Source organism: Microtus pennsylvanicus, chromosome 3, assembly GCF_037038515.1.
Source record: "Microtus pennsylvanicus isolate mMicPen1 chromosome 3, mMicPen1.hap1, whole genome shotgun sequence".
In the NCBI taxonomy this organism is placed as follows: Eukaryota; Metazoa; Chordata; class Mammalia; order Rodentia; family Cricetidae; genus Microtus; species Microtus pennsylvanicus.
This window is the reverse complement of record NC_134581.1, coordinates 53,438,122-53,465,721: the sequence shown is the minus strand read 5'-3', so window position 1 is coordinate 53,465,721 and position 27,600 is coordinate 53,438,122. Positions and strand designations below refer to the sequence as shown.

General features: G+C 48.1%; 1 protein-coding gene across 22 annotated transcripts; it reads right to left on the bottom strand.

Moving 5' to 3' along the window:
- On the bottom strand, window positions 1–27,600 carry Tpm1 (tropomyosin 1). 22 transcript variants are annotated; one of them, XM_075965397.1, is made up of 10 exons: window positions 27,265–27,497; window positions 26,282–26,407; window positions 25,954–26,079; window positions 14,025–14,158; window positions 11,297–11,414; window positions 10,138–10,208; window positions 9,292–9,367; window positions 8,773–8,835; window positions 8,429–8,498; window positions 644–846 (listed from the first exon to the last, which is right to left on the bottom strand). In XM_075965397.1, the coding sequence occupies exons 1-10, from the start codon at window positions 27,376–27,378 to the stop codon at window positions 764–766; spliced, it is 981 nt and encodes a 326-aa protein (XP_075821512.1). In that variant the 5' UTR covers window positions 27,379–27,497; the 3' UTR covers window positions 644–763. The 22 variants fall into 22 exon arrangements, with proteins under 22 accessions (XP_075821501.1, XP_075821511.1, XP_075821509.1 ...); XM_075965381.1 differs by lacking the exons at window positions 644–846; window positions 26,282–26,407 and adding exons at window positions 5,283–5,474; window positions 6,946–7,024 and having other exon boundaries at window positions 27,265–27,600; XM_075965384.1 differs by lacking the exons at window positions 644–846; window positions 9,292–9,367; window positions 26,282–26,407 and adding exons at window positions 5,283–5,474; window positions 6,946–7,024; window positions 9,811–9,886 and having other exon boundaries at window positions 27,265–27,493.

The window sequence follows — 27,600 nt, the reverse complement described above, 5'->3', positions numbered from 1 at the left end:
TTTAGAAAATGTCCTACAATGTGCATTTTATTCCATATCATTATACAATGTTTACATATAGTTAGAACTCTTCAGAAAATGCCGTCTCTTTACCAATTATGTATGTAGTGCCTAGATCTTTCACCCTGACATGGAGAACTGCAAAGAGGGGCACTCCCCATGGAATGCTCTCCCTGCTGAGCTGGAAGGGACTGCAGGTGTGTCAGTTGGGAAGGAAAGGGACTCTTAAAAGACCAGTGCGGCTTCCAGACCCTTGACTTTAATGAAGACAGGCATAAGAAACCCATCGTCTTGTCTTGCAGTGAAACTGAAAATAAATTAGTGTTGGACGGAGGTCTAAGTTGTATAATATCGAACAAAAGACCCTCAGGGGTCCTTCTGCTTAAAGTAGCACCAATCCGCACCCGATTGTCTCCAACATCAGTCTTCTTGGTGACTCTACTTGGCACTCTGGCTGGAAATCTTTCTGGCTCTGTGAGGCTTCCTACCCTGGCTAAGCGAACCGCATGCCTAAAACGCTAAGAAGTGTGGCAACATCATCCTGGGTAATGGCACGTTTAAGTGATAAGGGCCCCGACCCGGCCTTGCCTCTCTGTGTGTCTTTCCCCACCCCCTGCCCTAGCTGGCTCTTTGCAGATGTTTCGGTGACAGTGGATAAAAGTATATAAAAATGCGTCGAAGGAGTTTCCTGAAGCGGGTGTTTGAAAACGAAAGAAAACAATGACAGGGGAATGAAGGGGTGTGGCCGCGGCTAAGGAGGCTCTCACATGTTGTTTAGCTCCAGTAAGGTCTGGTCCAGCATCTGGTGCATACTAAGGTTCTCTTCTTTGGCATGAGCCACTTTCTCTGTGATGGGATTAGAAAATGAAGTCATGAATAGCTGCGCACCAGACGTGATAGTGGTTTGCACGCGTAGTAAGCAAACATCAGTCGCACACACAGAAGAGGAGCTGCATTCTACATGCTCAAGACAGCACGCGTTTCCAGACAAGGCCTGGGGTGAACCTACACCATCCATCCACCCTGACGGCAGGGGCAGGGTGTGTTCGGTGAAGGCTCACCCACAGGGTGCTGCGGGGAACAAGGGAGGGGCAAAAACCCAAATACAGGTAGAGAGCATTGTTACACAAACTGAAGTTAATACCAGCAGAGGATTCTAGGTTACAGGCAGTTAAAGATCTGGTAGCTGTGTGAGAGAGCACACAACCTTACAGAAACAAAGATGACATAAATAGGTTTCTAACCACTTTTTAAACAGTTTATTTCTACTGCTCACAAATGGTTATGGACACACCTCATGCACACTTCATTAGGACAGTCTCTTAGTATTTTTTAGGTATTCTACTTATTAGAATGACACCCATCAGAATCCAACACCGTTGAGCTAAACGAAGCATACCTTTCAACCAGGGACTTCTGATACGAGCTCCTGCCTTCAAAAGCTATTTGCCCAAGCATAGGTACATTGAATCACAGTTCAAACACTATACATGTTACGAAGATGTTAGGGACACACATTTGTAATAGATATTTAAAGCAGGACTCACAGCTGATTAAGAGGAAATAGCAAAACTTTTTTGGTAGGGAAAGGCCCTCATTATCAGTCAGTTCAAAGTGGACCTGTTGATGTGGGAAGGGCAGGATTGGTATAAATATTTTCACGTATACGTAATATATCATAAAAACGTTGGGGGGGGGTTAATGAGGATTTAACTGAGACATACAGAGGAAAACAAGGCAAGACTGGTCTTCCAACTAATGCCTTTCCTTCCCATTTCTGCAGAAAGCGATCGTTTTCAATCCCATGAGTCATAGATTTCCTGAACAGGGGCTCCATTCCTAGAACTTGGCCCAAGTTTCTCCACACAAATTTTTAATCCTCATTCAGGGCCAGCTTTAGCTCGTTAGTTAGGCGGCGGTTTTGCTCGAGTTGATGGTAGAGCTGGTCTGGACAGGTCAGCAAGGGTTAGCAGAAAAGAGGAGACAGAAGGAAGAGGTTAGCTCGAGTCAGCGAGAGGCAGTTAACAGACTGGAAAACACGGATACACAGGACAGCAGTGGTGTACCCTGACCCAAAGTCCTGTACCCTGTGCCCTGAGACGGTGTATGGCAAGGCCTGGGAGAATGGAGAAAGGGCTGGAACCTTGATGGAGATGTAGAACAGAAGGAAGGAGGTGCAGGATGCGGGAAGGAACCAATGTTCCTTCTGCACCTCATTAAAACCATCCTGTGACCTGAGATATGTGCAGTTTGGGACAACAGATTTGGGGACTAAGGCCAGGCTGGAGCCCAGGTCCTGCCACTTATGCCTTGTTAGAGCTCTGCAGAGATTCTAGGTGAGCCCCTGACCAGTCTACTTCTGTCCACTCTTCTTGAACCCCATCCCCACTGCTCAGGTGCAGGGTCGTGCTGAGCTAGTACTACCATTTCCGCCACAAGGACATGTTTTGAAAGACTCCCCTCTAGACACAGGGGCACATACAAAGTCTGAACTCTCCTCTGACCTCAGTGGCATGTCACCCACAGCAAACAAGTGTTTATCTCCACTCCACCTGATTCAGAACTTATCTGTGTGCTTCAAGAAGATGAGATTCATGCTGGGTGTCGACGGCATGCATAAAATAAATAAAACTGGGCCAGGGAGATGACTCAGCGGGTAAAGGTGCTTGCGGCAGAGCCTGATGACAGTTGGGTCCCCCAGGTTCTACACAGTGGAAGGAAAAAACCAACTTGGACGAGCTGTCCCCTGACTTCCGGATGTACACTGTGGTATGCGTGCCCTCTTAAATAAACCTTCTCAAACATCTATACTTGCCCAGTGTGATAGAAGCTTTAGGTACTGCCTTGTAGTCCACTGAGGTGGCAAAGCAGCCCACCACAGAACTCAGCCCGTGTCTGATGATCCAGGGGACACCTGGTGACAAAGAAGCTAGCTAGCACCTACTAGGAAAAGTGGGGTGCGTGTGGTTGCTTTGAATGACGGTGACTCCGTGGACCTGGACATTCTACTTGATGATCTCGGAGAGCTAAGAATCCTACTGCCTAGTGAGCAAGCACGGCTCTCACTGCTGGGCACGGAGCGATTCTGTCAACTTTCTCCCATAAACGGTGGGAAGTGGGGGAAGTTGCTACACTCCTGATGTCTGTTGCGGACGTACTATGAAGAACTATGTTCAACCCATGCCTTTTCCTCTTATCTAAATTTTCTGAATATCCAAAACTCCAGTCAGCTGTCACCTCCTCCAGGTAGCACCCAGTGAGATTTTCTGTTCTGTTGGCTCCAAACACACAATGTCTGCCAGTGTAGACTCTCTTCCAACATGGCCAGCTTTTAAGAGCACACCTAGATCAGCTCTTCTATCCTGCTGCCTTCCAGTGTCTCCCACACTTAGAAGTTGCAAACCAGAAACCCCGTTACTACCATTACTACATCCACAGTAACGTCATGGGAACCAGCACCTTGAGCGGTGGGCAGGACTCTCCCATTTGCTGAGCCCACATGCTTGGCTATCTAGAAGAGGAAAGCACTGGGGAAACCTAGGGAATCCAGAGGCCAACTAGGAATTTGGATTAAATGGCGGTGCTCCCCATATCAACCCACTTTGGGCCTTGCTCCTTCTAGCTGCAAGGGAGCTGGAGACTGAGACGACCTCAAGGCGGGGACCAGACACATTTGTAAGGGCTTTCTCTCTTGTTCTGTACAGACCCCAGTTGTCTTGAGGCCTCTGGTCTCAGAGCTGGCAATGCTATTGGTTTGGTTCAACTAACGCTCTTGAAAGAGTTGCTGATACAGTCTGGCCCTTGCTCAACTAGAAGCCCACTAAACAGGTTCTCGATAAACTCAAAATTTGCTGTCTATGCTCCTGATGTACACACCTTAAGCAATCTGGGATTGGCCTTCATGATCCATTTGTTCCTATTTCCCCCACAGCGAATGCTCATAGAAGTGAGAAATCTCGGGGAAAGTCAAGAAATTTGTATCCCAAGATGCTTTAATGTCTGCTTGGCAGAACTCCAAGAGTCTTGTTTCCTCTGTGACAGAACGCTCTGAGAAAGGGCATTACTATTATTCTGACCTTTAAAGAGAACAAGGTTCCAAAATCATTGAGAAGTGGGCCCAAGGAGCCTCAGGGAAAGAAAAACAAACACAAAACAAAACAACAACTCCCCCCCCCCAAAAAAAAACAGAAAACTGCAGAAGCCTTTGCACTCTTTGGTGAAGAGACATTGCCTGGATCCTAAAATTAGAGTCAACCATATCATTAATTAAAATATTTTAATCCAGACCCTCTGTTAAAAAAAAAAAAAACTTCGCTCTGCTCTGAAGAGTTCAGAGTAAATGGCTATTTTCCGAGTTTGCCCAAACTGACTTGAGGAGAGTGGTATGCCAGTCTTATTAGGCTAACAAGTACCACGCATGAGCCAGAGGAGGGTTACTCATGCTTAAGACCCAGGAACGGAGCAAAGGTTGATGTTAAGAGCTAAGATGCTAGAGGTCACATTGTTTTAAAGTCTTAATTCTCAAATAAAGGCTACTTAGCTGTTTGTGAGTGATATCAAGCATCGCTTCTTGGGCTGGGTGGGTTGTGAATCAGCTGCAATGGTTTAGAAGTGAAGGGGTTAAACTCACCTTACATAAGCACACCTTCTGTAGAATATATGTTGTGCTTCAGATCCCAAAAATAAACCACTGCCCAAATGCAGCTAATATTTAGAAATCCTATAATGTGATGTTGTGTTCACAATGAATGTATCTGGGTAATGAACGTATTTAAAGACAAATGCTCTTACTCATCTCTGTGCAATAGGACAATATAACAGCCATGACTTACAATGCTGGAATCCCAGTTCTTCACAATATGCAAACTCCCTAGCTACCGAGTACAGGATGGCCACACAGACTTCCATTACTGAACCCAGATGGAGCCATCTCCGTACCAGCACAGAGAGGGTGCCACACCCCAAACTAAACTTTTGGCAGGGAAGACATTGCTCAAGCCAGAATTTGATTCCCACTATCTACTGTGTGGTGGTTCTGAACCCAAACTGTCAGAACTATCACAATTCCTAAAACCATAGATGGCTGGGCCCTTACTCCAGGATCTCAAAACCAGGTATTACTGTAAAAGTTGCACAAGGAACTACCACTTAAAAACTCCTGATGCTAGCATACAGTGTTCAGAAGAAAAATGTACCCTGGGATGCAGGAAGCCGAACTGCAGCTTTATTCGGTGTTGAGACGAAAGCGTCAATAAATAAGAGTAAAAGAATAGCAGACGGGAATAGCTTACAGTGTTTATTTTACACTGGGTGGATAGCTCCTGTACACAGACGGCACGGTATGTGCCCGGCCCGAAGCTGGGCGCTAAAGGGAAACCTGGGTCAGCTGGAGAACAGACAGATGCAGAGCTCAGAGAGGTGGGACGTCCAGCCTGACGAAGGAGTCTTGGAAGGAGTGAAGCAAAGAAACTTATCTGTGTGAAACAAAAGGTGAGAGAGAGAAACAGTGGTGCAATGGAAAAGGAAAAAGGAAGACGGAAAACCACACGGGTGAATGCAGTATGTGAAATGCAAGCGAGTATTAAGGCGTGTAAATCCACTGCCAGCTGCACCTGGGGGAGGTCATCTGTGCCAACTAGTGTCTGGACCCAAGGCTGTCATGGGCCAACCTCAAGGAAGATCTTACAAACTTTAAGAACAGAACTTAAAAACAAACCTTAAACTAAGCCTTCCTTTTGGGACTTTCGTCATACTCAAGAGTTTCCCCCACAGAGCATCACATCTGAGCACTGGGGTGGACCAGGCTACAGATGACCTGGTTCCGGAAGAGGCATGCCCTTGTTTCTATGGTGATAGCCAGGTCTCTAAAGGATATTCTGGAACCTCCAAGTCAGCAGGCTCATGGCATGCCCCTGAGGCTATTATATTTCTGAATGGTTAGAGAAACGCCATTCTCAGCTTTGATGGAACCCAGCGGTATTAGAACCTCTGTGAAACACTCCAGGGGTTAGAATCCCAAGGGGCACAAGTGTGGTTAGTAATATGTAAATTAGCTGTGTATGTCTGAGGGTCCTCAAACAAGGCCAACTATTACTCACATGAGTGAAATATGAACATTAACTTACAAATTCATATTGTGTAAATGTTTTATTTCTTGTTTCTCTGATGTCAGTGGCAAGCATTTACTGTGGGTATTTTAATTCCATTCAATATAATAAACACAGCAAATAAAAGACTTGGTTCCTCAGGAAACCATTCATTTTTGATCTAGAATTCTCTCTCTCTCTTTCTCTCTTTTTATAGACAGGGTCCCATTATATAGCCCTGGCTGGTCTGGAACTTGTTATAGATCAGGCTGGCCTCAAACTCAGAGATACACCTGCCTCTTCCTCCCATGTACTGAGATAAAAGTCAGGTACTACCAAGGCTGGTCATACTCTGTAATTCGTTACAGGAAGCAGAGATATGTACTTGGTCATGCCCATTTCCTTTTCCTCAGATTTTTTTTAATAATCTGAATACTTTAAACTTAACAGTGTTAAGTGAAAACGACCATATTGTACTTCACAGAATCCCAGGAAACAACCTGGTATTTCTTCCTAGCTTCCTGCATCACTGCAACACGGCCTTCTAGTTTTATTTGAGTCTGGTTTAAGGTTTTAAAAGGATAGTACTCAGGGCCATGCAGAGTCCAGTTCATCTCTCAGTGGAAAGAAGCCAGATTTGCATTTGTGAAATAAAAGGACCCTGGAATGTTTTGCGTGGACTGGATCTATTTGGTCTTTGTTAGCACACTGTGAAAAAGACCGTGGCTACGTAGGCTATGCAAGAGAGCCAACAAAAGGTGCAAAAATGGAGAGCGGAGGCTGAGAAGGGAGCCATGGTGAGTTCATCGCACAAGCATGAGGGTGAGGATGCGAGCGGGCAGGGTGCATGAGCATTTACATGGAGGTCATATCGTTGAGAGCGTGGTCCAGCTCCTCGCTGATGGCTTTGTACTTCAGTTTCTGAGCGTACAGCTCATCTATGAGCAGGAAGTGGAAGGCAGAGGTGCAAGGACATGGAGAATGGTCAAGAGATGGAGGGTGAGCAAGAGTGGCGTGGGCGCCATCCCGACACGTCAGCAAGGAAAGGGCAATGCATGAAGGGGTTGGTGCCGCAGCAGATGGCCAATGCAGGAGGCGTGCGATTTGTTTTTTAAAGGAATCGAAACAAAAACAAAGAGAACAAAAACCCATTAGAAAATGAAATGAGAAAGACCCGATATGAAAAACACAACACCAAGGGTAGGTAATACCAATGAACTGTTAAATCCTAGACACCCACAGAAGACTGTCTCCCCTGGTGGGCAATGGAACTTCTTTTCACAGAGCTGTCTGCTTACTCTGGAATAGTCAGCAACCTGCAGCTATAAGCTGTGTGCGTGTGTGTGTGTGTGGGGGGGGGTATATTCAAAGGCAGCAAGCTCAGTTTTCAATGACAATCTGCAATGCTACCTTCAAACCACTCGCCTTCTTCCCCAAAACCATGGGATTTTGATTTTTTGGCGGTTCTTAAATTATTACCATGGTTCTCTCTCTTGAGGTGCCTGTTGCTAGCACCAGAAGTTTGAAAGGAAAAGGAAGCCACAGTTTGGGGCTTGTCTGCAGTTTAATTTTTGTAATGGCTGTGGGTTTGTATTTGCCACACACCAGCAGGCTTGTACCCACATCCCATTCCCTCTTCATTTTTCTTATTGTTATTTGTTAGTTTGTTTGTTTTTCTATTTCTTTTTCTAGTCTCCATAGCTAGGTTGGGACTTGCTGTATATCTCAGAGTAGCCTCAAACTCAGAAATCCCCCTGCCTTTGCCTCCTGAGTGTTGGGATCAAAGGTGAGTGCTACCACGCCTGGCTGCTGTCTTGGTAATTAAACACTCTTCAAGCCCTCCTTTAACCCCTTCTCTCTGTGATGTATGGTTGGGTTTTTTTTCTTTAAGAATGTGTAAGTGTAATCTTGAGACTTCCTGCTCTATTGATTGCTAATGAATGGCTTAAAAAAGAAAAGAAAACCAAGGCCTTCTTCTGGGCACACACTTGGAAGATGGGCGTGTCTAAAACACACCCACACTGTTCTGACAGTTAGGAAATATCACCAGAGACACAGAATAAAGCAGAGTCACGTCCATCTATACTTATTCCCTCAGTGAAAAACAGCCCAGACCCACTTCTGAAGTCCAAGAAATTAGAGTAAGCTGTCTGGTTCTGACAAACCACTCCAAAGGGGTCTGAGAGTTTCAGTGTCACAGGTGAAAACCCCAGAGGAGAGCCAAGCCAGACAGGAAGTGAGAGAGCAAGACGGAGAGTCAGGGTGGAAGCCCTCGGATGGCATGACTGCTTAATCAAGACATTCAACAACAAGGTCCGACTTTCAGATGTTAACGACCTTACCTTCTAAGTCGTCGATGCTCTTCTCCAATTTAGTTACTGATCTCTCTGCAAACTCAGCCCGGGTCTCAGCCTGTAAGGATTTAATTCACTTGAGTGAAGATCAGGGAGATTCCGACCAGTCGCTACAGATACAGGGAAAACCAGAGGACGGACCTCAGGTGTTTATCACCCGGGAGAGTCAGGTTCAGTCCCTACTGTGAGTGACGGCAGCTAGCTAACACGGTACATAGAAAACCTCTCAACATGCCTGACTTGGACCGTTTGATTCGAAAGGACGGTGCCTTGACCCACTCCACAGAACCTTAACCACCATCCAGACAGCCTCTTCCAGGTTCTCGCATTACCTCCTTCAGCTTGTCGGAAAGGACCTTGATCTCCTCCTCGTACTTGTCTTCCTTCTGCGAGTACTGTAATTAGAAAGAGCCGTCCAGATGTCAGGCCGTGGCTCTCACACTCAGGCCTTCTCACACAGGGAACGTGCCAGCCCAACCAACAGATGTTGGGGATCCCCTAGCAGGTAACAGGACCTCAGGTATCACATGGCACACTACAATACAGTCTCTGCTTTCTTGCCTATTACTTTACATGGGATGAGAGAGAGATAACTCATCCATTTGGCGTTTGGTTTAAATTGAATTGATGATTTGCCTAACATAAGATACATTCTCTGTTAATCTTTTTTGTTTAAGGAAACCAACCAAACAAAAAAAAAAAACCATCCTACCATCCAAGAACCATTAGGAAATTGTCTCAAAATGCTGCCCCTTGCTAAAATGCCTCCTGCGCCATTAGTTTCACCAGCAGGGCTTCTTGGGAGCAGCCCTTTAAAAAGGTGTCGTCCCCAATCCCTGCTCCTGGCCTACCTTCTCAGCCTGAGCCTCCAGTGACTTCAAGTTGTTCGTCACCGTTTTCAACTCTTCTTCAAGCTCGGCACATTTGCTAATGTTTTCGATCAGAAGCAGAAAGGGTGGGAGACAAGCCCAAGGAGCGAGGAGAGAAAAAAAAGGAGAGGGATGGGAAAAAATGAAAACTGAGTTCTAGAGACGGGGTTGGGGGCTGCCTTAAGTAGCCAGACCACAAGGCACAAAGCTTGGTTTTGCCATGGGCTCTGCCTTCCGCCGCAACAGTGGAAGGACAGAGGGACAAAATCCAGCATCTCCACGCTGTGATCGTTTGGCTTCTTATTGGCCACCCCTCAGAGTATTTATGAAGGGAAAAACAAAGAGCATAAAGGACCAAGAGAAAGCACTTGAAGCAAGATATAAATAGCAGAGGGTGTAGTGAAGGTACAGTCATTACAGCAAACCAACCAGTAGGCATTGGAAGCTCAAAGCTGTCTGGGATGCAGTTAAACCTAAAAACCATACGTGAGCCGTCAGTACCTTATCCTCTGCAGCCATTAATGCTTTCAAGGTCTGATCCATTATTCTTAATTGTTCTTCCAGCTGTCGGACTTGGCTGTTAGTGGACACAGGAAATGCACAAGGCCATTCACAAAATCAGTGCAGGTAAGGCATGCAGTGCCACACGCATTCACAGACACCCCACATGGTTCCTCCATGGTCCGCGCTCATGGCTCATCCGCAGCACATGGAGCACGCGAGGAGCCTGGAGCCGAGGTGGGCGAAGGTGCAGCTGCTAGAAGGTCATGCTGTTTTTAGTCACTGCTCTGCAGCATCCCCACATGTGGTGGCAATGGGCCCGCTTACCCTTCTGAGAGCTCAGCCCGCTCCTCTGCACGTTCCAGGTCACTTTCAATGATGACCAGCTTACGGGCCACCTGCAGCAGGGCAAACACAGCATACACACTGAGGTCTTGCGTACGTGGTGTAGGGGGTGGTTATAGGGTAGCGGTCGCGTCCACCGGCCCTAGGGGTTCTAGTCCACTACAAATGGACCGCTCTTCTTTCCGCAGACTAGGGACAGGCAGCGCCCCCTCAGCAGAGACCAGGGCCCCTGCTCAGAGACTGGAATGGTTAGCTCCAGGTGGAGTCTAGATAATTACACAGCACCCACAGCAATTCTCGGAATGAGAGGAATATGAAATCTGCAATCTTAAAAATAGCAGGACGATGAGACATGAGGAGGCATTTTAGACTGAAAAGGAAGGGGGCTGTCGAGAGAGCACCAAAAATAAACCCAGAGACTACACCACACGGAGATCTGCACAGAAGGCCAGATCCAGTGAGAAACGCCCAGTCCAGAGGAAAGGTTCCTCCGAGGCAGCTCCAAGCCCCGGGCAGTTTCAGACAATCATGATGAAATGCAGAAAGAGAAACCGGAACCTAAGTCACTCTTGTGGTCACCATCACGCGTTGTTCCATAGGGGACTATCGAAGCATTTCTCTTTGTTTTTGTAACAGTTCTGGCTGTCCTGGAACTCACTCTGTAGACCAGGCTGGCCTCGAACTCAGAGATCTGCCTGCCTCTGCCCCCTGAGCGCTGGGATTAAAGACATGCGCCACCACTGCCCGGATAATGAAGGATTTCTACCACCCTGGAGAGGCCTCTATGAAATCTCCCAGTGAGCTCTGGGGTCCATGTTCTCTACAGTACCTGAACTGAAACATCTGGATCATGACAGCAGGCCAGCTTCCTTTCCTAAGGGCCTGGCTCTCCCTCTTTCTGGCTTAAGATGTTTTTGTCCCAGCCTTTAGGGTATGGGGAGGTATTGGTCTCTCCTCCCAGTGCAGGTGACTGTGCTGGCTTCATCACAATAAGAAGCAGTTTCTGCAGGTAAAGGAATCCTGCTTCCCAGAACCATCCACTTCTATGAGGGAAGCTGACTGCTAGACCCAGGGACCCAGACAGTATCCTATTCCGGGTCACAGCTGTGAGTCTGTAAGGCTCTGAGCCCCAGAAACTGACCTCTTCATATTTGCGGTCAGCATCTTCAGCAATGTGCTTGGCCTCTTTCAGCTGGATCTCCTGAATTTCCATCTTTTCTTCATCCTTTTGGGCTCGGCTTTCAATGACTTTCATGCCTCTGGAAAGACAAACAAGGGGGCAGACCAGAGACGGAGAGATGACCACTGCTGCTGTGGGACATGGGGCTCCATACACAGCGCTCACCAAAGTTGAACAGAGAGCCATTCATTTTCCAAAGCACAGAGCAAGACTGCAGAAAAGACACATATTTCTCTCTGCTCACTGTGAATGAGATCTTTGGGTGCACTCTGGGAAAGATTCATGGCCGTGGGACACAGACACGCCATGCGGAGAGAGTTTGGGTACAGAGTTTATTTAATGCCTAAGGGGATTATGGAGTAAAGAGATAAAGACAAAGGTGGGGGAAGGGGAGAGGCAATAGTTACTATCTTCAGAAGAGGGACCAACAGAGAGAGGGGATGAAGTGAGGTTTGAAATCAGTTTGCCTCATCAGGAAGGGTGGGGGCACGATTGGGGGTGGGCAGAGCTTGTCTCTTAAAGGGACAGGATACCCAGGTGTCAGGGAAGGTCAGCAAAATGATAACATTTTGGGTACTGGTGAAACTCCTAAGTTACCTATTTTTTTTAAAAAAAACAACTTTCTTTTAGATTTATTTATTATGTATACAGTGTTCTGCCTACATGCATGTTTGCACACCAGAAGAGGGCACCAGATCTCATTATAGATGGCTGTGAACCACCATGTGGTTGCTGGAAACTGAACTCAGGACCTCTGGAAGAACAGCCAGTGCTCTTAACCTCTGAGTCATCTCTCCAGCCCCTAAGTTACCTGTTCTTAAGTGGGAAGGAGCTATGTCAGGACTATCTGAGTCCGGGAAGCATGGGAACAAGGAAAGCTACCATGCTTTGTTTGTTAATGCAGAGATCATGCCCCTTCTCCCTTTTCCTAAGGGAAGCCTCAGATTGAAAATGGATGAACAGCCAGGTGTGGTGGCCCATGCCATTAATTCCTGCCCTCAGGAGGCAGAGGCAGGTGGATCTCTGAGTTAGAGGCTGCCCTTGCCTACATAGAGAGTTCCAGGTATCCAGGGGGTGAGAGAAAGAGAGAAAATGGATGACTAGGTGTTGGGAGGCAAGACTTTGGCACCGGATATAGTAGCATGGTGTTACAGTTCAGGAAATGTTAGCTGATCTAGATTTTACAGATTTGTGGCATAAGCAAACCATAAATGGATTTCACTTAGCAAAACTTAAGTAAGCAGTTTTAATAAAGCATTATTCTTTAAAGGGCATTGATTTTTATTTCCTGTCTGTGAATGTTTGTCTACGTGTTTGCATAGGCGCCACGTGTGTGCAATGCCCTCAGACGCCAGAACAGATCATCAAAATAAACGAGTTCTACATCCCCTCTCCTCCAGTCTTGTTCTGCCAGATTGCCTTCAAAGTGTACTACCGGGAGGGAGTTATGCGCAAGACTACTCTTGACCAGCAAAGAAAACTAAGCCATAGTAAAGAACAAGAGGAAATCTTTAGCTAACAAGGTTCCTTAGCCCTAAAGTCTGCAGGGACTGTTTGTATCTAGTGCCAGAGGGCAGAGGTTCACCGCAGGGGTAAGGCATTCCTGCACTGTTCTAAGCTCACACTGCTATGCCACCCCTCGACCAACAGAATGCCAATAGCCTCATGAAGTACTCGTCTCACACTTTGTGGCTCGCACAGCGAAGTACAGATTTAACAAGCCTTTCAGATTGCATGAGGTCAGTGTGTGGTGGGATGGTTAAAATGGACTGTTAACTTGGCAGGTTCTAGAATCACCCGGTTAACAAACCTCTGGGCATGCCCGTGAGGGAGTTTATAGACGGGGCTTGTAAGGGTGGGGAGACCCACTCTAAATGTGGGAAGCACCATTCCACAGGCGAGAGTCCCTGATGACGTAAGAAGGAGAAGCTAACCAAGCACTGGCATTCATTGCTGTCTGCTTCCAGACTGTGGACCCAGTGTGTGAGCAGCTGCCTCATGTTCCTGTCACCATAACTTGCCCACCAGGATGGGCTGCGTCCCTCTGAACCATGAGCCAAAATAAATCCTTCTTTTCATAAGTTGCTTCTTGCCAGGTGTTCCATCCTACTGGTAAGAAAGAAATCAATAAAGCTGGCCTGCAAGAACCATGGTTCCCTTTACTATGACAAGGCTGGGTCTTTAAAGTCAGGTTACAGTAGAAGTAGGTGCAAAACACAGAAGCCCCTGACTGTGTCTGTGTGTACATATGTATTCAATCCAGAACATTTCAATTCTGCAGAGCCTCTAGGTCGGATCTGGTTTATCTATGCTTTCTCTTCTACCTATTTGGTTACCATAGCTCCTTTCTCTAGATCTGAGACTTCTTGGGCTATATTATTTTACTTTTTTATGTATCTGGGTATCTTGCTTGCAGGTACGTCTGTGCATCATATGCATGCCCGGTGCCTGCAGAGGCCAGAAGGGAGCATCAGATGCACTAGACTAGAGTTACAGACCTTTGTGAACTGCCATGTGGGTGCTGGGACTCAGACCACGGTCCTCAAAAGAGCAGTCAGTGCTGTCAAGTGCTAAGCCATCTCTCCCTCTCAGTGTGTGTGTGTGTGTGTGTGTGTGTGTGTGTGTGTGTGTGTGTGTGTGTGTTGGGCAGTGTGCAGACACACTCAGGAGCTGGATGGTGTAGTCTCACCTCTCACTCTCATCTGCGGCCTTCTCAGCCTCCTCCAGCTTCTGCAGAGCTGTGGCCAGACGCTCCTGAGCACGATCCAACTCCTCCTCAACCAGCTGGATGCGTCTATTCAGAGAAGCTACATCAGCTTCAGCCTAGGCAGAAAGTGAGACACTTCAGAGCTGGGAGAAAGCCAGGGTGGTACCTTCAGAAACTGGCCAGGACTAAGGAGGTGCTGGTTCCAGACAGGAAGTCTGGGGCCTGGTATAAGCTATCTTCCAGTGTATTGCAAGTCCTGACCAGCTGAAGTCCTCACTCATGAGCGTCACACTTGGAAAGACACAAACCTAGAAACAACTCTCAGCAGAGAGTGGGCCATCAGCAACACACACGCGCTCACACGCGCGCGCGCGCGCGCACACACACACACACATACACACACACACACACACACACACACACACGCTCACACAGCTCTGTCCTGCCCTAGTCTCCATGCCTTGCCTTTCACCCGCTGCTTGAAGGAAAGCTTCCTCACAGCTCCCTGCGGGCTGGAAAGGGAGACACTAGGCCCTATCCAGGCCTGGCTGCAGAGTCCCCAGCAGTAGGATCGGAAGTCAGAATACCACGTTTCGTCCAACTATTCTTTCTCTAGGCGACTTCTCAAAGGAGCCTTACAATGAGACTGAATATTTTAAAATCCAGTGGTTTTAAAAACACATACCAGGAAAATTAAAAAAACAAAAACCCAAAACCAAAACAACAAACCATACCATATGGAGATCTAATACCATCTAGAAACTTCCCCCTTGCCCCACCTTTTCGGTAACCTCTTTAGAATAACTGACCTTCCTGGAACAAGACCAAGATAAATTGCCCCAAGGTTTTTTTTTCCCCTAAGCTTATTGGAGTTTCTTAAAAGTCAAGGCTGTTACAAGAAATTTCACAAGTCTAAGGGGAAAAGCAACATAGATACTGTTTTATTTTAATCTTCGTTTTTTGTTTGTTTTTCGAGACAGGGTTTCTCTGTGGCTTTTGGTTCCTGTCCTGGAACTAGCTCTGTAGACCAGGCTGGTCTCAAACTCACAGAGATCTGCCTGCCTCTGCCTCCCGAGTGCTGGGATTAAAGGAGTGCGCCACCATCGCCTGGTTTTATTTTAATCTTTTAATTAAAAAAGCTTTGAATTAAAGTGTTTTTCTCGTGGGCAGGCAATGACTGCTTCCTGCGGTAAGTACTTTTGCTCTGAGTCCTAGTCTCTCTGTGACCAGAGCCCAGAGCCTAGACTGCCTAGAAGGGAAGATGGGCCTTGCTAACTAGGTAGCATTATTTATCCTCAGCCTTTCCCAACCAGTGTTCACCAAAGGCCAATGAGCCCTTAGGAACCATTTTTCTCGCTTCAGAGCTCTTGCTACAGCTTTCTGCTTACGCACCTGCCTTTAAGCTCAAGGCCACTCTCCACAGAGCTTGGGCTCCATAAATGTCTACTGAACTGAGCAAGTGAAAGCACCCTAATTTAAACAACGGCAGCTTCCAAAGCTCCTGAGGGAACTAGAAAATCGTGTGCAGTTAGAGAGAGGCCGCAATCATGGCCTTGAGTCACAGGAACTGAGACCCTGCAGCTCTGCGCTCATCTAGATCTGCCTAGGTCTTATCGGAGCAATGGCAGTGAACAGGGACTCTCCCACCACCTTGAATGGCTGCAGTCTTTTTTTAAAAAATATGTATATGTATGTATGTATGTATATATATATATATATATATATATATATATATATATATATACACACACAAACATTTTAGACACACTTATCTCAAAGAAAAAAGCTACTATGTAGTAACTGCTGCCCGAGGCAGGAAGCAGGGCCAGTGTGGAATGAATGGGAGGAGCAGTTAGGACTGAACCAGCTCACAAGGTCAATCATTATCGGAGAACAGCTTGGAACTGGGCCAAGCTGGAATGTCCTGGATGACTGAGTTTTTCCTCGAAGAGTGGAGGGATTGGAGTAACCAATTTCTCAACTACAGAGACCTGCCTTTTTTTTTTTTTGCGAGACAGGGTTTCTCTGCGGCTTTGGAGCCTGTCCTGGAACTAGCTCTGTAGACCAGGCTGGTCTTGAACTCACTGAGAGCCGCCACCACCGCGCGGCTTGAGACCTGCTTTGAACGACCGTTCCTTTATCTTCTTGTTTTACGTGTACTAGTGTTTTCCCTACACGTGTGCATTCTACCACACGTGTGCTTGCAGTCAGTCCCAGAACACCTGGAACTGGAGCCAGGAGTTACAGAGGGTTGTGAGCTGCCACATGGGTACTGGGAACAGAACCCAGGTTCTCTACAAGAGCAGCAAGTGCTTTTAATCTCTGGGCCATCTCCCTCAGTCTCTTTAATTGGAAATATATACATATTAAGGTCATAGCTTTGGGTCGGATTAAATTTCTTCCTCTTACATGTATTTCATTTCTAGAAAAAAAATCTATTCCTTTTACAAACAGGATGGTGGGGTGGAGACAGAAAACAGAAACAGAAAGTCAATTGGGATCGGTGGTTTCAAGACCCCTGGGCTACCTCTGAACACCCAGTACCCCAGGTAGTCTAATCCTGACCAGCATTAGTTGCTACAAAAATATTAGTTATTACAATATTAGTTACTATAAGACTATCAGCCATTAGACAAGTCAAATAAATCTTTTTTTTTTAAAGGCCAAGAAGGGCTGGTATGGATTTCTCTAGAGTGCCTAGGTCATGTTCAAAAGACCCTTTCTTACTATAGTGTTACATAATAAAATCATTATCATTTAAGATAAAAGCAAGTGCCCTCACTATACCTGCTGCTGGTGAATCCGATATACATGGGCAGGATTTTAAAAGCACTTCTGCGCATGAAATCCTGAGTTCCCTACAGTGGAACCAAACCTCGAGGACCCGACTGGCTCACAGGATGACTGCTGATGTGCAGAGGTGGAAATGAACGGGGGTGGGGGGGTGGGGGGGTGGGGGGGTGGGAGGGACACACAGCACCAGAAGCCATGGCAGCCCATATCCGTTCCTGCCTCTCTGCACACAAGGGCCCACCACATTCGATCTGCGCTTCCTTCTCTTTGCTCCCACCCCCTCTACACACTTCCTCTGGCTCTTGATGCAGCTCAGTTGAGTACTGTTTTGTAAATATCCCCCCCACATCCTTCCCCCAGCACGGTTTTTACAACTCTAAACTCCCTGACACTCAGGTTATTTAACAACCTCCAAGAAGATCAGCTAAGGGGTTCACACAGGTGCCTATGCAGTGGCTGGACTTAGGACTGGTTCCTTTGGGCCAGTTTTGGCAGAGGATAAGGCCAAGCTATAGAGACCGTATCTGGAGGAGACACTCTTAAGTATATGTAATGAAGCTTCATTGTTTGAACTGGATTAGAACCTGAACATCACACAGGGGCCACCACTAGCTGGACAGACGACCCCACTGGGGTTCCAGGCCTAGAGATTGAGAGGTCAGTGCAAAGGGGACCCACAATGTAAATGGCAAGCCCTTCTCTTCTATCACCACCCAAGGAAGCTGGGAAGGATTACAGGAGCTGGCCAGCAAACTCTCTACTAAGACCAAGGGAAGGACCTCTAACCCAGAGGGCTAAGGCAAGCTCGGGAGAGCTCCATCAGGGCAATGTGAGGCAGGACTGAAACCCAAGCCCTTTGGCTTCTTAAATATGAGTTTATGGATGCTTTGGGATTGGTGGTTCTCACCCCTGGAGTCTCTCCCAGACACCAGAGTGGAAGGTTCCCTACCATCCCCTGACCTGCAGTACTCCAAGTACGTTAAGAGACTGTCTGGATAGATCCTGGCTAACATTAGCAAAGCAGTTACTGCAAGAAAATCAGCAAGAAAATCAATCGATTCTTTTTTAGAGTGGCCAGGAGCTCACACAAGGACACTGCCCTCTAACTCTCAAGAATGAGAGCTTGAGACTGGTACCTGGGCTCACTGACAAACCACCTTCCAGGGGGGAACCTTGCATTCTGCTCCAAGGGTTCTCTTATGCTGGCCTAACAGTTTTGAAGATCTCCTCAGACCCCAAGACAAGTTTAATTTCCTAATAAAAGTCCCGTCTCTTATTCTCCTACCCTCATTTTGAGACTCTGATGTCTAGGCTGGCTGGCAATGCTTCTGCCTCGGCCATCTCAAGCGCGGAGACGACATGCATGAGTTACCCTGATTTACTATGTGCTGTGCTCCATAGGCCCACACCTGTCACCTTCACCAGCTTATTTCCGGTTTGGTTTTCTCCTCAGGGTTGAAGCTTTGCTAGATATTTCCTGAGGGTCTCGGCATCACAGCACCCAGGTCGTCTTAAGTATTTGTTGCTGCCATCTGTCAGAACGGACCTACTGCCCCGTGCCTATCAATCAAAAGCACATAGAAATAAAGTATTTGGGGAGGGTCGAGACCCCAGATGCAAACTATTCCTGGGCATGTAGATCACTCTTAGTGCACTGAGTTAGGTTTCTTCTCACAGTGGCCCCGTCTGTCAACACTGCCAGCAAAGCCTTTCCAGTTGAGTTGCTGGTTTCTTTTATTTCAAAAGTGCTCCTGGAACTTAACATGTAGTGAGCTACTCAGAAAGAGACTGTTATAGCGGGGCAATTATGAGCCCTGGTTAAACCTCCACCCAGTGCTCACACGTGTGAGAACCTCAGTGCCGTACATTTCCCTGACCTGTAAGTACTCCCACCAAGGAAGTCCTGCCAGCTCACCGTTCCTATCCCTTGCCCTGCCCCCAAACAAGGAAGTGGCTACCTTTAGAGAAAACAGGCGCTCGCTATCGCCCGACCCAACAAGGGACTACGTTTGTAGAAAGCCGTGTTTCCACTTCAGCACTGCAAAATGCTATTCCAAACCAGACCTGAATAAAATCAGAGACTGACATGAAAGTCCCCGTGTGTGAGCCAGCACAGACAGAAGAAAACCCTTTCACCCTGAAAGCCAGGGATCTGGAATATATTCTCAAAGTCCTGGCTGAATCTGAGCGGAGCCTGAAACGATCAAAGGTCAGGTCTTTTATTTCATGTAAGCTGTAGTTACACAGAGAGGGTTTCACCCAGTCCGCTGTGCAAGACCAAAGTGACTAGAGCCAAGCAAAACTTCTGCCCTTATATGGTCAATAAAGGGAAAACACACACACACACACACACACACACACACGGATGGACGGACATTAGGGGCACTCCCATGGAGAACAGATAAACACAGCCTCCTCTATCTGGGTCGAAGCCTGTAATTTGGGAGGCATGCTGGCGTAGCAACAGGGAAGAGAGTGAGGTCCTGAGGGGCCTTGCTGTGACTGCATGGGAAAGTGGGAACCCGGAGTCCCGTCAGTCACAGCCACCCTGGAAATGGCAGGGCAAGCAGAGTACATTGTTTCCTGGTTCCAGAAGAAGCTGCCAATGCTCAAGAGTCAGGAAAGGGCTGGGGAGTTTTGGAAATCGGTTCTTTCCCATGATTAATAAAGTTTGCCATCGAGAACCTGCCTGCACTTCTAAGTCTCCTCATCTGCCAGGTTCTACCCAGAAAGCTGGAGAGAGAAGTGGTTTTTTTCTACTTGAAACACACGTCTCACCACCCTACAAAACCCTTAGGACACAAGACCTAGAGTCCAGCATTCCATCAAGGAAAGTAACTTCATTCCAAGATTCTGAAGGGCCCACACACCTTGGGAAAACAAACAAGGAGGAAGTAAGCAATACCAGCTTTTTCCAAGGTACATACCAGTTTAAGAGGGCCCCTTAGGTCTGCCTGAACCTCGGAGTACCTGAACGGGAGCCAACTCTACACTGAAATAGTTTCTGCAGTGGCTCAGGGCTTTGTCACCAAACCTTAATCTTTGCTGCCAAGAGAAACTGCTAGCTTCACTCATAGCCTAAGCTATGCCTAATAACGACTTAAATTAGCTCCATCCGTACGTGAGCTCCAGCCTAAGAGTCAGGAGTAACCAGCAGTTCGCATTGGTCTCACTGGTCACACTAAGCCTCTGTTGTGAATCCTGACCAAGCACCCTGCCAGAGGAGTCCTGAAAAATGGCCTTAAATTTTCTTTAAAAAAGATTTAAATTGCTCTAAATAAAGGCATAAAGTTTTGAAATGAATGAAAGCTCTGTCCTTAGCAAACTAGCCTGCAAAGGCTATTACCAAAAACAAAACAAAAACAAACCAAAACAAGGTACAAGACAGCAGGTGTGTCTTCTGTGTGTGCCACCAATCACTAGGCCAGGAGTCCAGTGAGGGTCCATCACTAATGCCTTTACAACCCACGGTCCTTCCAGCCTGCCCAATTCCCCTCCTAAAATTGAGAAAAATAATTGGTGACTAAAAGCCTTAAATTGGGGGATTTTATGGGTAATGAAGTGAGTCGGGCCATTTTTAGGAGCCATTGCCAAGCCATTACTGTAAAGAATGCTGGGCAGGGCAAGGCTGGACATTGCTAAGAAAGGGCAGTGTAAATAGCACTACCTCTGTCTGCTAAGCCCGGCTGTGATCTCTTTACATACTAGCCACATTAGACTCAGAGGAAACCAAAGCACTAACAATTGTCCCCAGCCAGAGAGGAGATGGGCCAGGATTCAAATACTGCCAGACTGGGCCCAGTGCTCAGCACCCTGCTTTTCAGCTCACTGATTCACAGTGGTTAGCCAGGCATGGCTCCCCATTAATGGATCCCCAGCCACCTGGAGTCCTCTACAGTGGGACTTTTGCTAACTAGTCCTCTCAAGCTAATACTGCTATCTTTTATCTATTGATTTTTTTTAAATCTTTATCTGTATTTTTATCTTAAACTTCCTCTAGTTGGGCCTTCCTCTTAGGAAGACTCCCATGGTTCTCTGTATTTTATACAAAACATGTTGTGAAGTTTCTGCAAGCCATGCAACCATTACAAACACTCAGCCTGGAGGAATGACTCGGTTTGGAATAGTCCGGTGTATATTAAGCACAGCTGGACACCACATCATAGTTTGTCATAAAATTCTCAAGGTGTTTGAATACCTTGATTTAAGACACAGGCATGTGTGAATGCTCACACACACCTGATAAATTCTAATACCTAACCTCCCTTTGAAACCTTGTTTCTGTTTGCTGGATACATTTGCTTTACTAAGAAAGGAAGCCAGGTACTACATTAGACAAAGAGGAAGGGTAGCCGGCAAGAGATATAACCAGTAACCATTGACATCTGGCCAACTTTCTCCAAAACTCGCAACAAAAGGATATCTATTGTAGAGGGATATCTACTTGGAAGATGGGAAGACTGAGAAACCTAACGCTACAAGGGATGCAAGCTCTGCAAGTTCTAGTTCTTCCCTCAGAACCTGGTACTGTCAATGTCTTTAACCTTCATAGAGAAATAGCTTTTAGGAATCACAGGATCGACACAGACAAAAGTCCAGCATCTGAAGGCCCCGAAGTCCCACAGTGCTTCTCCCCAGAGACTGATCTTTAAAAGGAGGGACTCCTCCTTCCAACCCCAGTTTGAGTAAATAAATGCCAGTAGCGCAAAGTGCACATCCCTGGGACACAATTCATGATCGCCCCCCGAAATGCAGTCCTCTTAGGGGAAAAATACTGCTCCCTGAACCTTCTCAACAGCACTCCTGCTACCCCGCAGAGGTTTTTTGACTTTAGACTAGACATACAAAGGCATGACCGAGCAGCAGGGTTCTAGTTGGCCTAGGTGCGCCAGGTGCGGCCTGGGGCCTTGGGGTGATGGGTGGGTCCCTTACGGTCTCCCGCAGCTTCCGCTCCTGGTCCAGCTCGCGCTGCAGGCTGCCCGCACGCTCCTCCGCGGCGTCCGCCTGTTCTTGCAGGCTCCGGATCTTTCTCCGCACCGCCTCCAGCGAGCTGCTACCCGCCATGGCCAGGCGGTGGCTGAGGCTGCACTCTGTCTCAGAGCTCTGTAGCTGCTACTGCTGCTTCTGCTGCTGCAGCTACCGAGCCCAAGTCCGGCGCGTTCCGCCCAGGCCGGCTTGGCAATGCCGGCGCCCCCTGTGGCCCAGAAGCAGCCCGGAAGTCACGGCCTCGGGGCCGCAGAGAGCCGCGGGCGGGTGCGCTAGAGCAGAGGACGGGCGCGGCTGGTAGGCGGGCGGGGTACCGCGGACCCCGGGAAACAGGCAGCCGGTGGAACCACTGCGCGTGCGCGCGGGGACGGCCGGCTCTGGGCTGCTTCGCCTGGAGCGAGGCCACCGCAGGAGGGCGTTTGCTTCCACTCCGCCGCCGGGCCTGGGTGGCCCCAAGTAGAGGACCTAGACACTAAAGCCTATGGCGACTCCTGCTGGCCGCTTGGAGCGCTCCGGAATCCCGATTACTCTGAAGCTGAGCCAGGGTAGGAGCCTTCCAAAACCTGACTGCTCCCTAAAGGAAGTGTTCTGGTCATAAAGAGCGCCATCATTCCGAATGCTAAAGGCCATGGCTACTCCTGTTGGCAGTCCGGAGCGCTCTGTAATCCCGACTTCCCAGAATCCCAACAAGGAACTTGGAGCCTATGGTATGAATACCTCAGGGAAACCGGTTCTTGTAAAGAATCCCAGAACACAAGCTCCTGACTACAAGAACCCCAACACCTGAGTTATCTCGCCAAGTGTAAATTCCTATCTGACAGTGCGGAGTGGTTAGACTGTTCTAAATACAGCAGTTCTAGATTTGAATCTGGCTCTTAGGTCTCCGCTGGTTGTGTAGGTTTGGACAAATGCCTTCTCAGGGCTTCATCTCTTAAAAACAAGGATAATAGCACAGAGCTCTTCGCGGGGCTGTTGAGAATTATCAGATACTATAAAACGCTGAACAATGCCTTACATACAGTTAAGACTCAAACGATATAATTAAACAATCACAGGCACTGCCTTTAGAGTTTGGCTGGGCCCCTTGTTCAGTTGTGCAATTTCAGACAAGGCAAGCATCCTAAACTTTCCTGGTTTTAATTCAGTCTGATACTGGGAATCCGATGAACCCCAGGTACAAGACTACAGAAGCCTGTGACAGAGCCTCTGGTTACCAGCTGCAAAGTCACACAGATACAATCTCTAAGAAGCCATCTCCTCGGCCATTCCCTCCTGTGCTGTGTTTTTAAAAGCCTGTCAAGTCTCTGGGCTTTATATCCTCCTGTATCTTGGTCAAAGAGAGCTGTTAAAGTCAGTCCTTGTTTGTGTGTGTGTGCACGTGCGTGCATACGTGCGAGTGTGTGTGTGTGTGTGTGTGTGTGTGTGTGTGTTATAAACAAAGGTAGAAAAAGAAAACACTCCTGCCAAGGCTGTCTGCCAAAACCAGAACACCTCTGGAATTCCTAGTCCCCTCTGGTCTCTGCTGCAGAAAGCAAGCCTACAACCTCCAGCTAGGGCCTCAATCAAGTCCTGTAGGTGGAGACTCTTGCTTGGTTTCCAAGCTGTTGGTTCGCTGAGCAGCGGTGGGTACAGCTCCTCCCCAAAGCTTCCAGACCATCTGCCTCCAAACTTGAGGATACCCAGACAGGGCATTTGCACCCTCCAAGGGCAGCCAGGGGAAATGCTGGCCACTTGCCAGTGCAGTAAGCAGCCACCCTAGTGATTTAATGTCTTGCTTTTCAAACACTAAGAGTTTATTTTCAAGCTGATGTCACTACTGAAGAGCTATGGGCAGTTAGTTGTTAGGTTTAGCTATGGGATGGAAATACTGTGGCTGGGTCCCACCCCAAAAGATCCCAGGGGAAAACCGGAGTTTGGTTAAGCCTGAGTCACTACATCAGGAAGGAGACCTAGAGGGATACAGACTCATATCCTGCAAATATCAGCTCCATCAGTTACCGGGGGAAAGAAGCCAAGATAACGGAGTCTTAACAGGACTGTAGGTGGAAAAACCAGTAAAAATCCAAAACAGATTGCTAGGGATGCCAGCTCCTGAGTGACAGCCTTTTAAACTGGGAAAAAACCATTTCTGGAAGACTATAGCTTGTAAAGTAGCTTGGGTAAAAGGGGAAAATGATTTTAGTAATAATAATCAAAAATGTACTTTTTTTTAACAGTAGAGAGTAAAACGTCCTCACTGCAACTCTCCAGAAGGATGACTTCACTTCCACCTCTCCCCTCTAGCGACACCTGTCTTTTCCTCCTCAAGTCTTAGCTATTTTAAGTGAGTCAAGATGGCTCTAAATATAACGTCACAAACTCCCTTCAACATTCCTAGTCTCCAAAGAGCCAACGGTGTTTTACAGAGGTAGATGAGAAATACACTAACCAAAAGAAACGGAGAAGTGCACACTCTCACCATATTTAGAGACAGTTTTCCAGCACATAGAGAAAACCAAAACTGGTATTAGGAACCTCCCTCTCCTCCTGGTCCCGCCCCACAGCTGACTTTAAATAGCCTCTTTTCTGCTTCTGCCCCACCCCATTCCAGTACCCCCCTCCACAATTTCTCACTGAAGACAAGATTACCACTCCATAGTTACAACAATTATTATCCCCCCCCACCTTAAGAATTATAGTAACTTTTTTTTTCCTGCTTTCTTTCACACTGGGCTATTTGCAAATTCTCTGAATTCCTTTCCTTATAAGGAATATCTCCCCTAGATCTATCAGCGGCTCTTTTGAAAAACCTAAATGTCCTGCAGGAGGATTTGGGGGAGATGGGCATCCTCCATTTAGCACAGACAAAGCAGACATCTGATTCACATTATACAAACTGGCGGAGGCTGGTTTTTTTTTTTTCTAAAGTCAGGTAGGTTTTAGCATGAGTTTTCACACTAAACCATGCTTCCCCAAGCCTCCTTTCCAAGGAACTTAACTGTCACTGAAAGTTTTCTTTTTGTCTGATCCCAGTTGTTGGTTCTGTAGACCACTCAGTTACCAAGAACACTAGATAAATCTCAAGCCTTTCGTGATACAAAAGGCCTTGCCAGTTTCAAAACCCTTGGATAATCTGCACTACACATTATCCAAAAACACAAAACTCAAAACGTACAAACTGCTGTCAGACTTGGGGGTTCAACTTTCGGGTGTAGCTTTGTCTGCTACTCACACATTCTTGGAATTGTTATCATCTTCTCAAGGAATTCTTTTCTAATTGGGCCTCTAGGCTTAACTGGCTTCTCCAGGGGAATGTGGGGGTGAAAAGAAGTCAGTCCATTGGAAAACTGACCCTCAGCTTGACTTTCTAGATAGAAGAGGCTAGCTCTGTAGTTAAGATTCCGAAGGGCAGTGGAGAGGGTGATAGCCGAGCTGGAGCTGTGTCTATCACCCCCTGGAGTACCCAGTGGTTGTCAGAGGGCTGACAGGTGGGGGTGGGGCGGGCGGGGGGCAGCCAGCTCTCTATGCCTTATAAAGCACTGAGCTATATATAACTCCCTGCGTCCTTTCTGGATCTCGTGCCTCAGACTGCAGACCCAAGCAAGTATCATCTTCCCTGGGCAGGTCTTAAGGTTTGCCTAGTGAGAAAGAGCGCCTCAAAGTGTCCCCTGTAGCCTGCAAGATTAGCCTTTGAAGTAAGAGTGTGAGTACATTTTAAGACCAGGCTCTCTGTGTCCAGACTAGGCTCATCAATGGAGGCCACTGAGAGTGGCAAACAAGAAAACTCTGTCTTGCACAAACCTTGGTGATGACACACACTTCAGAGGTTTTATACCAGCAGGAGGCGAAGTTCCCCTCCACAAGTTCCCAATTCGGAGGCTGTGTTCTCTTAGCTTCTCACCCACCCACCTCCGACCAAAGGGGAGGAGGTAAAGAAGAGGAAAAAGAGAAAAAGGAATGCACAGAGTATAAACGGATGTGCGCAGCGGCAGTCAGAGGCGTCATCCAGTGCTCTGGGCCACAGCCAGGCTGTGTGCAGGTGTCCCGGCAGGAGGAGATTTACCCCCCTTCCTTTGCTCTGCAGTACCTGTGGTGACCCCCAGAATGGTCACGCGGACAGGAGGTGAGGGAGGCAGTGTGAGCGTGCACTTACATCTGTGGCCTTTTTCTCAGCCAGCTCCAGCTTCTCCTGGGCATCTTTGAGAGCCTCAGAGTATTTGTCCAGTTCATCTTCAGTGCCCTTGAGTTTCTTTTGCAGTGACACCAGCTCATCTTCCAGCTGAGAGTTGGCGGTGGAGTACGGGGGGAGGGGGGAGGGTGTGGGGTGCGGCAGGCAGCGTGATCCCGCAAGTCGCGGGGTGAGGGTGCACAGACGGTAAAGGACAGGGACAGCGGGAGAGAGAGACAGGGAAAGACAGGGAGGGAGAGAGAAAGAGAAAGTTAGCCATTCGTGTGCCGTGCCACTCCGCGCGCCCGGGTACCTTGGCGGCGGTCTCGTCTGCAGCCAGGAGGCTGTCCTCCGCCTTGTGCAGCTCCTCTAGCACCCGGTCCCGCTCATCCTCCGACGCCCGCAGCAGCTTCTCTTTCGCTGCGATGTCCTCCTCGAGCTGGGGGCAGCGGCAAGCGGGCGCGGGCGGCCGGCATGGACCGGGTGTGAGACACACAACAAACGGGTGCCAGGTTGGCTGGGGCCCTGGGGCTGAGGGATCGCTGCTTTGGGGCTTAAGGGACCCTAGGTAATCTCTCTCCCAGAGCTGGAACCGCTCAGTGAATCTCTCAACACCCCCCCCCCACCTCCGGGAACCACACTCTCTTGCGGAGAGCTTAGAGGGTTCAGGTCCCCGACTTGAAGGGTTACAGAAACACGCCCCTGTTTGGCTAGCTTTCCATTTGTGTCTTCTAATCTGTCCCATCTTTGTTCTTAGGAAATAATTGAGTCCCCCTCTTCCCTCCAAAGTCTCCATCTCTTATCCAGGGGCTCTTTCTCCCCAACCAAAAAGTTCAAAGAACTTCGGACGCTTTAGGACTGGAGCCTTGCTGCCGGACTCCCCCACCCTTCCCTTCAGTCACATCGAGAATTGGTATCCTTTCTCCCTTCCCCTTTCAAAACTGGATCCCAATCCCGAGGGTTAAGAGCCTCTCTAGGGAGTTTACGGACCTCGCGGACTCTGGAAGGGCCACCAGCATCTTCGGCGGACAAGACAGAAAAGTTAGAATCAGCCAATCAACCTAACTCCTTTCTTTCTTTCTTTCTTTCTTTCTTTCTTTCTTTCTTTCTTTCTTTCTTTCTTTCTTTCTTTCTTTCTTCCTTCCTTCCTTCCTTCCTTCCTTCCTTCCTTCCTTCCTATTTTTTTTTAAGATGCGCGCCCCTGGACACCCTGGACTTGGGATGGGATGGGGAAAGGGTGCCCGCTGGGGTCCCGGGGGCTGAGTCGGGGCGGTGGGGGGCGGGGTAGACGCAGACCTGCTTGCTCCGGTCTTCCGCCGCCTTCTTGTCAGCCTCCGCCTGCTCAGCTCGATCCAAGGCGTTCTCTTTGTCGAGCTTCAGCATCTGCATCTTCTTCTTGATGGCGTCCATGGTGGCAGTGGCGAGGGGCCCTTAGGCAGCGTCGGGAGCAAAGACACGAGCGCGGTGGGGTGGCTGAGACGGAGTGCGAGCGCGGAGCTGCCTGCTGCTCTCTGATATGTACTTTCCCAGGGGGGCGACCGCATTCCTTAGGACAGCCAATACTTTTTTGGAAAAGCTTGTTCCTCCTGCCCCCTTTCCCAGTCTCCTGCCTCCGCCCCATGCCCCCTCCTC